Source organism: Brassica oleracea, chromosome C6 (genome assembly GCF_000695525.1).
Source record: "Brassica oleracea var. oleracea cultivar TO1000 chromosome C6, BOL, whole genome shotgun sequence".
Lineage (NCBI taxonomy): Eukaryota > Viridiplantae > Streptophyta > Magnoliopsida > Brassicales > Brassicaceae > Brassica > Brassica oleracea.
The window spans coordinates 37,058,985-37,071,111 of NC_027753.1; the positions used below are offsets into that span (position 1 = coordinate 37,058,985).

The 12,127-nt window shown below is 34.8% G+C and overlaps 1 protein-coding gene and 1 long non-coding RNA gene across 2 annotated transcripts; one reads left to right on the top strand and one right to left on the bottom strand.

Annotated features, from left to right (window-relative positions):
* Positions 1-2,188: 2,188 nt before the first annotated feature.
* Positions 2,189-2,423, bottom strand: LOC106300820. Its single transcript, XR_001262094.1, has 2 exons — positions 2,362-2,423; positions 2,189-2,226 (listed from the first exon to the last, which is right to left on the bottom strand). It is a non-coding gene; the product is annotated as an uncharacterized LOC106300820 (long non-coding RNA).
* Positions 2,424-7,788: 5,365 nt separating this feature from the next.
* Positions 7,789-10,027, top strand: LOC106300821 (myb-related protein 308-like). Its single transcript, XM_013737054.1, has 3 exons — positions 7,789-8,142; positions 8,992-9,121; positions 9,256-10,027. The coding sequence occupies exons 1-3, from the start codon at positions 8,010-8,012 to the stop codon at positions 9,827-9,829; spliced, it is 837 nt and encodes a 278-aa protein (XP_013592508.1). The 5' UTR covers positions 7,789-8,009; the 3' UTR covers positions 9,830-10,027.
* Positions 10,028-12,127: the final 2,100 nt, after the last annotated feature.

Below are 12,127 nucleotides of genomic sequence, written 5' to 3' on the forward strand. Positions count from 1 at the left end.
TTATTTGATATTCTAAATTTTAACCAGTGTGAATTAGATTAGTGCGAAGCAAAGTTGAGTGGACTACTTTCATGTGGTTTACGCAAGGAGTCCCTCAATAATATTTTATCATTTGGTTAACTGTCAAAACAGGTTGGCTACCAGAGATAGAATATGAATCTAAGAAATAACGCAGGGTTGTCAATTATGTGGTGAGAGAAACCAAATAAGAGATCATATTTTCTTTACTTGTCCTTATTTTTACACTGTCTGGGAACGACCGCGATCGCTCGGTCATTTAGACTCAGTTATAGCCAAAATGGTATTCTAGACTAATATCTATCACATATGGAGGGAACGAAATGTTGATCGTCACAAATGGACAACAACTGAACAACTCACTTGAATAGTTGATAAGGTATTAAGGAATAGAACAATATCACTAAAGTACAAACCAAGACATCAGTATGCAGGGCTACTACATAAATGGTTTCAACATTCTATTTGATTTTGGCTACTTTCCTATTCCTTTCTTTGTCACACATATGTTAACCACTTATAGAATTTGCATATATTTTACTCGTTTGTAATGCATCTCTTTTAGATGAATAATAAATCTAAAACTTCATCAAAATTTTTATATTCTATCTTTAAAACTAAATATTTTATAGAAAAAATTATATATTTTAAAAAATTATTTACTTTTAAAATTATATGTTGATAAAATATACTGTAAAATCCATTAATTTTGTTACTTTGTGTATTATTACTTAGATTATTTAAATGTAAAAAAAAATTAATATATTAAGTTATCTATAATTTTTATTTTGTAATTATTTTAATTATACGATGAAATGTAAAGAGAAACATTATTAAATTTTTTTATCTTATATAAATTGAAGCCGAATTAATATTAATTTATTATACTACTATAATAGTGAACATGAATTATTTGACTGTTAAAAACTTACTACTAATTTTTATAACTTTGATATTATAAAAGAAATATACACCTGGCCTTCATGGACCAATCGGGGTTTGGAGCTGAATCAATCAGATATTAAAATTTTCAATTTTTCAGTTTAGTCAGATTATGATTCGATTTGAGTTTAGTCGGATTCGGATTTGGGTATAGTATCATTTCCAAAAATACGGTAGAACCCAATATAATTTTTGGTTTTGGTTTGGATTCAATCAAATTTTTGGTTTTCAGTTTATGACTTTCATCCCCATTTCTATATTATAAAAGTTCAGTTCGGATTTTTTCCGGGTTTAGTCAGGTTATGATTCGGTTCGGATCGATTTGGGTTTAGTAACATTTCTAAAAGCCGGTAGATGATATCTTGCATATTTGCATTGTTTTAAGTCTCCATTTTGCACATAATGATTATATAGATTAGGAATTTAGCATCTTTAGGATCCATATTGCATTCATATGTCTTTATCAGGTATTCGAGTGTCCTATGGAGTGATTGGAGGTGTTTGGAAACAATTTGGTTAAAAAGGAGTGAAGAATGAACATTGTTCCGGATCAGACGAGTTCAACTCTGGTTAAGCCAACGCGGGTTCACTCACCCGCGTCGCCGAGTCGAGGGGACGCAACATGAGCTCCAGCGCGGGTTCACTCACCCGCGTCGCCGAGTCGAGAGGACGCAACATGAGCTCCAGCGCGGGTTGAGGTCACGCGGGATCCATTACCCGCTCGCATGAAGAAGCAGCACCATCGACGTCTTGACGCGGGTTGAGCTCACGCGGGTTCCCTTACCCGCGTCACGAAGAGAAGGAGTCGATAGAGTCAAGCGGGATAGAGCCACGCGGGATCGCCTACCCGCGCACATGACGGAGAAGCCTCGACGACGATCCGACGCGGGTTGTGCCCGTCTATTTCTACCCGAATCGAAACTTATCTTTAGTCGGATTTTAATGTTTTTAAAGGGCTTTTTAGACTTTTTAATGGAAACCATTAGGTTTACCAAAGAAATATAAATACTCTTGTAATCCCAAAGTTGGGACTTATCTTGTTTTCTATCTAATCACAAAGAACTTTTAGGTGAAAGATTTTATCTTGATCATTTTCTCTTGTGATTGTTTGATTACCCTTTGCTTTAGAATCACTTAGAACTGGTTTGACATCTTTTATTCTACAACATTTGATTAGGAGCCTTGAAATTCCTATCATCACTCGCGTAGCTTGTCATCGAATTTTTTGATGAGTTGTTCACCAACTGAAGCATGAATTCTTGTCCCCTGATTGTTCATATAAAAGTTATGCGCCAATACTCTATAAATGATAAGAGTTTTATAAACACATAATAAGTATATATCTCGAAATGAATAATAAATCATGCCTCAAAAAAATGCATTTGTGTGATTTATACTTACTTCTTTATCAACAAAAACCATTTCAATGGTGTTTCCTGATTCTTTGTTATAGTTTCTCCACAACCGAACGATCCTAACTTCAATACGCGACGTATCTTTACGGTGTTTTAATTCTCTAACATAAGAAACAATGTTTTTGGAGGCTCGCACCATTGCCATTAAATATGATATCAACCGGCGCAAGTTTACCGTGTGAATAATAAGGAAAGTTATTAATATTTGTATTAGTTAACAATTTTGCGCAAGTCTAAACTAAATATCTAATTATTATCCCCCTAGTTATATATATGGGCTTAACTAAATCGACAATAATTTTGGGCTTTTCTAAATAGGCTAAAGACATATTTTCTCTCCTAAGATAATTAAAGCTAATTAAGAAGATATGACCCAAATATTACCTCATTCTCAGCTTCATCTCAGCTAGTGAAAATGTGGGAACCGAAGCTACATACAGAATCTTCAAGCGCCTGGCTATTTATAACCAGTGCAAAGAATATAAAAGGACCTGCAATTAGGTTTGCAACAGACTGACTAAATAAGTAATGTGAAGCTCTTAATCTTGCTAATGAAACCGAAAACCAAACTTGAAAATCTCAGCAATTTCCCACAGCCTGAATCACAAACCAATCTATCACAGTCTAAATGCTTATTGAGTTAGTAAGGAGAAGGGAATCTTACATTCCTTCTTCAGAGGTTCACATCAGGAGACAGTCCGCGAAAATACTTCTCTTCACGTGGCAATTAGTTCGATGCTCAAGCTGAATGTTAAACCTGTTTAAGAGAATCAATAACTCAACAGCAAGAAACAGATAGGTAGAAAAACTTCAAAAGTTAATAATACATGGTCAACGAAGTTGTTTAACGATTATGTATGTAGCTTCTTCAACCTTTCGTTCTCTGCAGGTTAATCACTCAATTAGATACAAAGTATCAAAATGTTAATAAGCAGATCGTAGTTTCTATCTTACAAATTAAAGCGGTTCGAGAGTAAATCTCAATTCAATCTCAGCTGACGATAATCACTATCGAATCCAATCAGAGAAACCAAAAACTCTGTATATTCCGAGAGTATCGACAAACTTCACCTCGTCGATCTGATCGATGGTGGAGAGAAGGAAACTCATCTGCTCGTCACTTCTTGCCGCCATTGATCTGATTGAGTCTTCAGAGTGTCAAGAAGTAAACTCATCTGCTCGGACCGTCTTCATCGGTTTCAAACTTATCTGATACGCGATTGAATAAAAAAAAAGAAGAAAATTCGAAAAAATAAGACGGCGTTTTCCACTTCTCGTACGCGAGTGAATAAAAAAAAAGAAAAAAAAAATTCTAAAAAATCAACCAATAGAATTATAAGAATTTTCCTGAGAAGCTCTCTGTGATTGCCACGTCAGCAGAATTCACTAAAGTGACTTCTATTTTAATGTATAGGGGGATAATATAATAGGATAGATTTCTGTAATTTAGTTAAAGTTAAATGTTAAATCCAAAAAGTTAATGTAAACTACTAACAAATCAACATGTGTAAAGGGGTATCTAACCTTTTTTTTTTGTTCAGGTTCGCTGCAGAAAACTAATAGTTTTTTAACACCATATTTTCTAATATTTTTCATATTTTTAATACGCAGAACCTTGTCCTAATACCTCCGATGGGATTGTCCTAACCAACTGAAAAAGATGTTGGGTCATGGGTTAATATGAGTTGATCAAGTTCACTTGGTTCAATTGAGTTTTATTTTTTTATTTTTTTGTCGTCTATCCATGTAAGCTAGATCAAGTGGAGAACAGACGGGCCGATTTTTCTAAGAGCATCTCCATCTGTCCGGATATGATCTATATGGGAAAAAGGTAGCATTTGGTCCTTGCATCCTTTGGTAACGCATTTGTCCAAACATTCCGACTCCGGGGAATATGAGACAGACTCACATCCTCAAAGTCCTCTTGTAGCCTCTGGAAAGCCTCGATCTCTGCCGCGAATGTTGGCCAATCCATCGGGTTTTTTTGTCATAACCACTAAGTCTGAGCAGTCCGTTCCAAACCGTACTGAGGTTATCCTTCTGTCTCTCATACAAGAGGCTGCCCAAAGTAAACATTTCATCTCAGTATGCAAAGCTGAGAGGCTCCTATGACACGCCCTTAATCCAAAGTATTCTGAGCCCATTTGATCCTTAAGACTCCACCCTAAGCCACTGACGCTGCCATTATTGATCCATGATGCATCAATTTAACAGGTAAGGATTCGGGGCATCTAAGGGGGCACTGTCTCAATCTCTGTAATAGGGGAACTGTCATGATCCTCATTTGCTTCCTCCTTCTCATTAGCTTTTCTCCAACATTCTGCCTCAAGAGACGCGTGCTGAAGAATATCGATTGGGGATACATCTTTCCCATTAAAGAGTTTGTCGTTCCTCACCTTCCAAATGTACCAACAGATCCATGAGAAGGTATCGAATTGTGGTCTCAAAGGAGCCACCTCTTTTCTCTTCCAAAATAGGAAGTTCATGTTTTGATATGTGGATATACTCGGGAAGTAACCCGGAAGGGACAGATAGTCCGATAAAGCCCAAACTTGAAGGGCTGGAGGGCATTCAAAAAAAGATGATTAATCGACTCCACTGGGCCAGCACATATAGGACAACTCCTTTCGGTGTCTATGTGTCTATACATGAGCCTCTCTGCTGTCGCCACACAGTTCGAGATAGCCTGCCATAAAAATGCTTCATCTTGTTCGAGGCCTTTATCTTCCACACATGGCTTTGTAGGCATGTGATACTTGGTTCTATAACTTCTTCTTGTGAAAGACTCAACTTGGTCGATCAGAGTAGGTCATAGTCGGTTTTAACAGAATAAACTCTTGATTTTGTGTGGATCCCAACATATCCATCTGGAGCCCGAGAGCAAGAGGGTTTCAGCCCAAGTATCAAAGGAATATCATCTGGGTGAAAAAACTCTCATAAAAGTTGTGTATCCCACTCCTTGGTATCATTCCTAATAAAAGACTGAACAAGGAGTTGGGGTAGTTTGTATACAATGTGGTCAGCATGTCTAGGTGGTCGAGCCACTTTATCTGGAATCCAAGACTCACTCCAAACCCTCGTATCTCGTCCCGTACCAATTGTTTTCCGTAGACCCAGTATGAGTAGAGGTTTTGCTGACATAATACTACGTCATCCATATGATGATGAGTATGTACGCCGATCTTCTAATGGAGAAGTGTGATTATAGTATCTCCCTTTTAGAACACGTGCTAATAAAGAGTTAAGATAATGAATTAGTAGTCTCCACAATTGTTTTGCATGAAGCGCTATATTGAAATCATGAAGATTTCGAAATCCTAATCCCCCAAATTTTTGGGGATAAAGATCTCGTCTCATGCTATCCAATGTAAACCTCTGCTGCTCTGTTTTGAGCTCCACCAAAACTAAATATAAAATGAACATTACAACTAAATATACATGTTTTGTTGTTTGTCTTCTGCAAGTTTTATAGGAACTTAGTTGATTATAGTTATTAAAGTTTCCAATAGAAATAATTTTAAAGTAAAAGTTAAATACACCAAATGGAGAATAAATATAAAATCAATGAGTTAACATTATAGATTTATTTTTCACTGGAAAAATATAAGATGATATGATCATTTGTAAAATAAAATAAAAAATTCTAAAATGACATTCCTTGCAAAACAAATTGAATATGACTCAAACCACTTGCTTAAACAAGTTGTCTCTTCGTATACTAAAATACTTAGCGAATGTAAAACTTTCTATTCATAATAATTACAAATGCTCAAAAGCTTAGAACAATAATTTCTTCTAATCAAAATCAACTATTATGTTTCCAGGTTATTACATTTCCTCTCTCTCTCTTCCACACGTACATAATAGCATGTTTATAGGGGTTGCTTACCCTTGTTTTCATAACCAAAACATTAATTGAAAATTTGTGAACCCCACAGAAGACACAAAAGACGTTAGGGACGTTTTCGGTCCGTTGCTTAGACTGTTTTTTGGACCCCACGACACATGACGGTCCGCGATTGATTCTTTTTTTTTATTTTATTTTTATCGGCAAAAAAAAATAAAAATAAAAAATAAAAAAAAAAAAAAAATTTAAGCAACCTAGGCTAAGAGACAAACTGATAAACATGCTCTAATGCAAAGAGAATTGAGGTGCTACAGTGTCAAATTAGTGTTTACTGTTTAGAGCTAAGTGAATCGTTCACACCAAACTATATGTTTTAAAGAGAATAAACTACACTTGGCACACAGCTTTTTGAGTGAGTACACTAAATTACACCGGGTGTAAACTGTGTTATCATCCGAAGCAATATTTATATTAGAATGTATAGTGAGTCAAGTCATCAAAGATGCAAGCTGTTAAATAGTTGGAGGAGGACGAGTAACAAAAAAAAAGACAGTTTTGCTCAAAATAAGTAATCAAATTATTTACAGACTATGTTTCTGAAGTTCTGATAAAAAGAAAAATATATCTCTCTAAAAGTCTTTTAAACAAGAAATTTTTATAATTTCTATGGAATCCTTTGTCATATACAACTGTAGATTGAAAAAAAAAATTAGGAAGTTAGAACATCCACAGGTTGGGCTTCTTTCCGCAATTCTCCACAATTAAATTATTTAAAATCGAAAAAGATAGAAAGAGATAGTAAAAAGAAGAAAAGAAAACGCTTCTTCATAAAAAAAACGTGAAAAAGATAGTGAAGTACTCAAAACCTTAGAGCATTTTTATTCCTAAAACCCCATTTGAGTTCTTAATTTTTTTTTTCCTAATTTAAAAAAGAAAAAAATTAAAAATCGAACCAATCGTGGGTCGTCATGTGTCAGTCGACCTGTGAACAGTTCAAGAGGTGTCCTTTATTTCGTGACTTTTGATAACGTTTCTTGTTGTTTTGTGGGATCTACATCCAATTTTTTTGTTAAAAACCCTCCCTAAAGACCATGAATAAAGATGCTCTTAGATGGCTAATGATATATGATTTTTTATCTTTTTTATCTTTAATTTAAATTACACAAAAAATAATATAAATATTAAATTGATTAGCTACTTTGTGGAGATACCACATTACTAATGGTGCTCTAAGAGCATTCTCAATGGAAAATTTTTATTCTCAAGTCTAAAAATACACTTGAGAGTGTAACTTTCATTGGGAATGCTCTTGAAACTCATCATTTCGGTGTGATGTGAATGCGCTATATGTATGATTTAAACTCTTGGAAGAATCATGTTTACATATACCGAATAATTGTTCTAATTATAAGAACATATTAACGAAAAACGAAGAGGATATATCAGCATCAAGATATACATTTAAGAGGAATCCAACGGCTGAAAATAAATTAAAAAGACCAAAAGCTTAAAAGAAAAAGAGGAAATGACTCGATATATATACATAGACATCTTTATTCCTCACTCTGGAAAAGACCATTCTGCTTATATATTAAGTGAGAACGTGAAAGAGCCTCACAGAAAATAATTCGAAGTCCTCTTAGTAAAACACTAAAACCATATCTACAAAAATAAATAGTTACAGTAACCAATAATGCGCTTTGTTCTCAAGCTCATCATCAACTGACTACACGTTGATTGGTTTATGGGAAAGGCTCGAATCTACCAGCGAGATCTGACTAGTTAAAATGGGGAGGACGACATGGTTCGACGATGACGGGATAAAGAAAGGGGAGTGGACGGCGGAGGAAGACCGGATGCTCGTCGCTTACATCAAAGAACATGGTCTTGGGGACTGGCGTACCCTGCCTAAGAGAGCCGGTAAAAATCTATACTTACACTCTATATTACTATATATATGCATTATGCATACATTGTGTACGGTCAACTTGTGTTTGTGTCTCTTTCAAACTTAGGATCTTTAGATTCCACTTTCTATTGGACCGAAAATCTTGTTTTGATTACTATTATTTATATTTTTTTGGTTTAAATTTTTCTAAATCATGTACAGCTCTATTATCTGAAGAGATTTACTAACAAAAATTCATATATACAGATTCTAAAAGTTTTTTCCGGTTTTTGGGAGCATATTGTTGGACCATTGTAAATAAACATGTGTGTAAACTGCAAACCATTAGAGCATGATTAACCCGGTTTTTTAGGATGAACTTCTTAGCGAAAGTTAAAACCGTTAAGAACTTCATTCTAAGAATACCAGATTAATCATGGTTGAGTTTTATCTTGTTAACGAGATTTATCCAATTATTATACTGTAGTAGAACCTTCGACCAGCACTTCTATGATATGATGATATCTATAATAGAATACATGAACACATGTATTTTCCTGATTACTTTTTAATTACGATTTATTATTTTATTCAGTTTTCTAAAGTGTTAAAGCTATGGTTACTGCAAAATATTTCTTGTTTAACTTTAGACCCAACATCAGAAAGTTTATGTGATTGTATTTTCTCCTATTTTTATCTGATGGAAAGGAAATAGATTTTGACTGATCAAAACCTTTTTTTTTTAAATTGTGTGATGGAGAAAATGTTCACATAAGGTCCAGTCCTTTTTTTTTCTTTGTATCATTTCTGTTTGCCACTATATTAAAGTAATAATTTCACATTATTTTTTAATGTAATTTTTTCTTATAAATGCACAAAAGGTCTGCAAAGATGTGGAAAGAGTTGTAGATTAAGGTGGCTGAATTATTTGAGGCCTGGAATTAAAAGAGGCAAGTTCACTCCTCAGGAGGAAGAAGATATCATCAAATTTCATTCTCTTCTTGGAAACAGGTAATTTAATGTGTGATTAAATCCAAACCAACCAAACTACCTTGTCTTTTAGTTTTTTTTTTTAAAAACAAGAATTGTGTAATATACTATTATAGATACATTATTAAAGTAATGATTATGCATAATTACAACAGGTGGGCCGCAATAGCAAAGCAAATGCCAAACCGAACAGACAATGACATTAAAAATCATTGGAACTCATGTCTAAAGAAAAGACTCGTTAGAAGCGGGATCGATCCCATGACCCATAAGCCTACCGTCAACGTTGCCAAAGCCACTTCCTCCTCAACGTCGTCGTCTACAGCACCGACCCCTTCTTCGTCCTCTGCTACTTCTTCCTCTTTTTCCTCCACAGGCTCTGCACGTCTACTTAACAAGCTTGCTGCTGGAATCTCGTCGAGAAAACATGCACTCGATAGGATCAAGAACGTCATCATGTCGAAACCAAGACAAGCCGTTGAAGAAGACGAGATGATGATAGGCAGCAAGGAAGATGAGGAAGTGACTGGTTGTTCCATGGAGATCGATGAGAATCTGATCTGTCCGACGTCGTTTGATGAGTTTTTAACGTGTGACTTCACTCCTACCTATACAACTGGCTTCGTGGATGCTTTTGATGACCACTCATTAGTCGAGCCGTACGATCTATACCAATCTGATTTCTATCATGAGACTAGTGATGATCAACTTGATCTGTTCCTCCTTTGAAATTCACTCTCTTGGACACGTTTTTCCTTGATGTATTTCTTCTTTTTTGTTCTGCATCCGTTAGTTCAGTGTGACGGAAGAGAGAGGTTTCTGAAAAAGGCAAGTACTCATCAGTACTATGAGTGACATGTATGGTCAATGTTTCTGAGTTTTGACTGTTAACCTCTCTTTTTTAAAGTCGATTACCTCTCTCTCTTAGGCATGCTTATCGTGAGCCCTACATCTACATGCACATTTGGAGTTTCATGCATGCCATTCCAATGAAACTATCCCATCGAATTCAATATTGCTTTAGGTTTGCTAGACATAGAGGTGTGTAGTTGAAACTTTAATTCGATGCATTAAGGATTCCAACATCATATAGCGTGATTTTTGAACTAATTTTATATATTAAATTCAATGTTTTTATAACCGGACAATAAACTAAAGTCATATGGGTCATGGGTCTATCCGGTTCAGCCCTAGTTCATATAAATACACAAGTACCCATATATGGTAAATGTCAATGTTTATAGAACCGAACTGGAAAAGCTTTTGAATCAATTCCTCAATATAGATAGAAACAATCAACTAAATCGGGTTTGGTAATTCTCCGGTTTGAACCAGTTATTTTACGGTTTTTTTTTTTTTTGAGAAAGCTATTTTACGGTTTGTAAGGGTTATTTCTAGACCTGGTTTCAAGAGAGAACCAAATCGGATGATTTTCCAATTCATGGTGACTGGCCGGTACAGTCTGATTTTCAAAATATTGATTAAATTAAATTCGGTAGATTGAACATTTTTCCTAAAATACGTTATTGATATATTATGATTTACACAGAGAAACGTATATTCAGTGTTCCTTTGCTAGAGAATCATTAGACATCATCATTCACAAAACTTTTAAAATGAATTTATCATGATATAATACTCTACTATAACTTAAAAATAAATGAAATTTTTAGAAAAGAAAACTCATAAAAAAAATTTACAACATAAATAAAAGGCTAAATTTCGTTTAAAAGCTTGTAATAACTTGTCTCCACTCTAATTGAAAGTATCCTCATATTAGATATAGTAGAATCTCTATTATTTTCTGGTGGTTGGCCTGCTATAGTATCCTGGTTAATAATGGAAATTTGAATACTATCTTAGGTCACAAAAGTAAATGATAATTGTTTGATTGAGATTGACGACTGTAAAGACGAAATAATTGTTGTTAGAAGAGGACATGTGCTTTGATTATTGATCACATAATTTTTCTGTTTTTTTGCTTTAATAATCGATTATCTGAAGGGCAATTTTTTGTTAATACTTGAAAAATGAAAACAGTTACCACTTATAACATGCCAATTATGGACAATCTTTCTAACGAGTATAGTGATTTTATCATCGTGGGACTGTCTTCCGCGTCGCTGGTCCATAACCCTATTTTCCACTATGTCGTTATTATAATTTTTCCAGGTTTCATTTTTCTCTGTGGAACTATATGTTACATTGTTACTAGTAAATCTATATTATAATAGATGAGTTTTTGCTCACTCCTCAGTGTGTCACGTCCGAGTTTTGTGGACCTCACTTTTAAAAAGTGTGAAAAAATGTCAAGTCTATGGCTCAAACCCGGATTATTGAGATATAAACACCAACATTTATACCACTAAGCTAAATGATACTTTGTACATTGATGGTCGAACCTAATATATATTTATGAAGGTCGGAAGTTCTTGCTTCTTCGGCTTCCTCTGAGGGTCAGGCCTACAAGTGCGTTATGAGTTTCATTTTTAAATGAGATTCATCACGTTATATGAAAAAAAAAACTCAAACTTGCAACAATTATAGTTTTCTCATATTGTAAACTGTTGTCGTTTAACATGAGTTTGAGTTATTTTCTTCACTGTCTTAAACAAGTCTGAGTTACAGAGTTGCACCATATGTCTGTTCGTAATCTATTTTTTCACCGGTGAACTCTTCATGTCCACATCTTAAATCGTTTGATCAAAAATGTTCCTGATTTGTAGCCCCTATATAAACCCTATATATATGATTCTCATATTTGATGAACTCAATCTGCATTTCCACAAAACTCATTGATTCCTCTTAGATTTAACCAACTTCTAGAAAATATTTCTCTCTGCCTCTCCAATTCGTCAAACCGGCGTCTCGGCATCCGTCACTCAACCTTCGAATCTCTCCCTCTTGGTCGTAGTAGTCAGAGCATAGCCTATGGCTTCCTCGCTTCTGAGATTCCCTGAACTTCAAGAAAGACAGAGAGTTTGTGGGAATCACGGTTCTCTTCCTTGATGAAAAGGTAAGTTAATC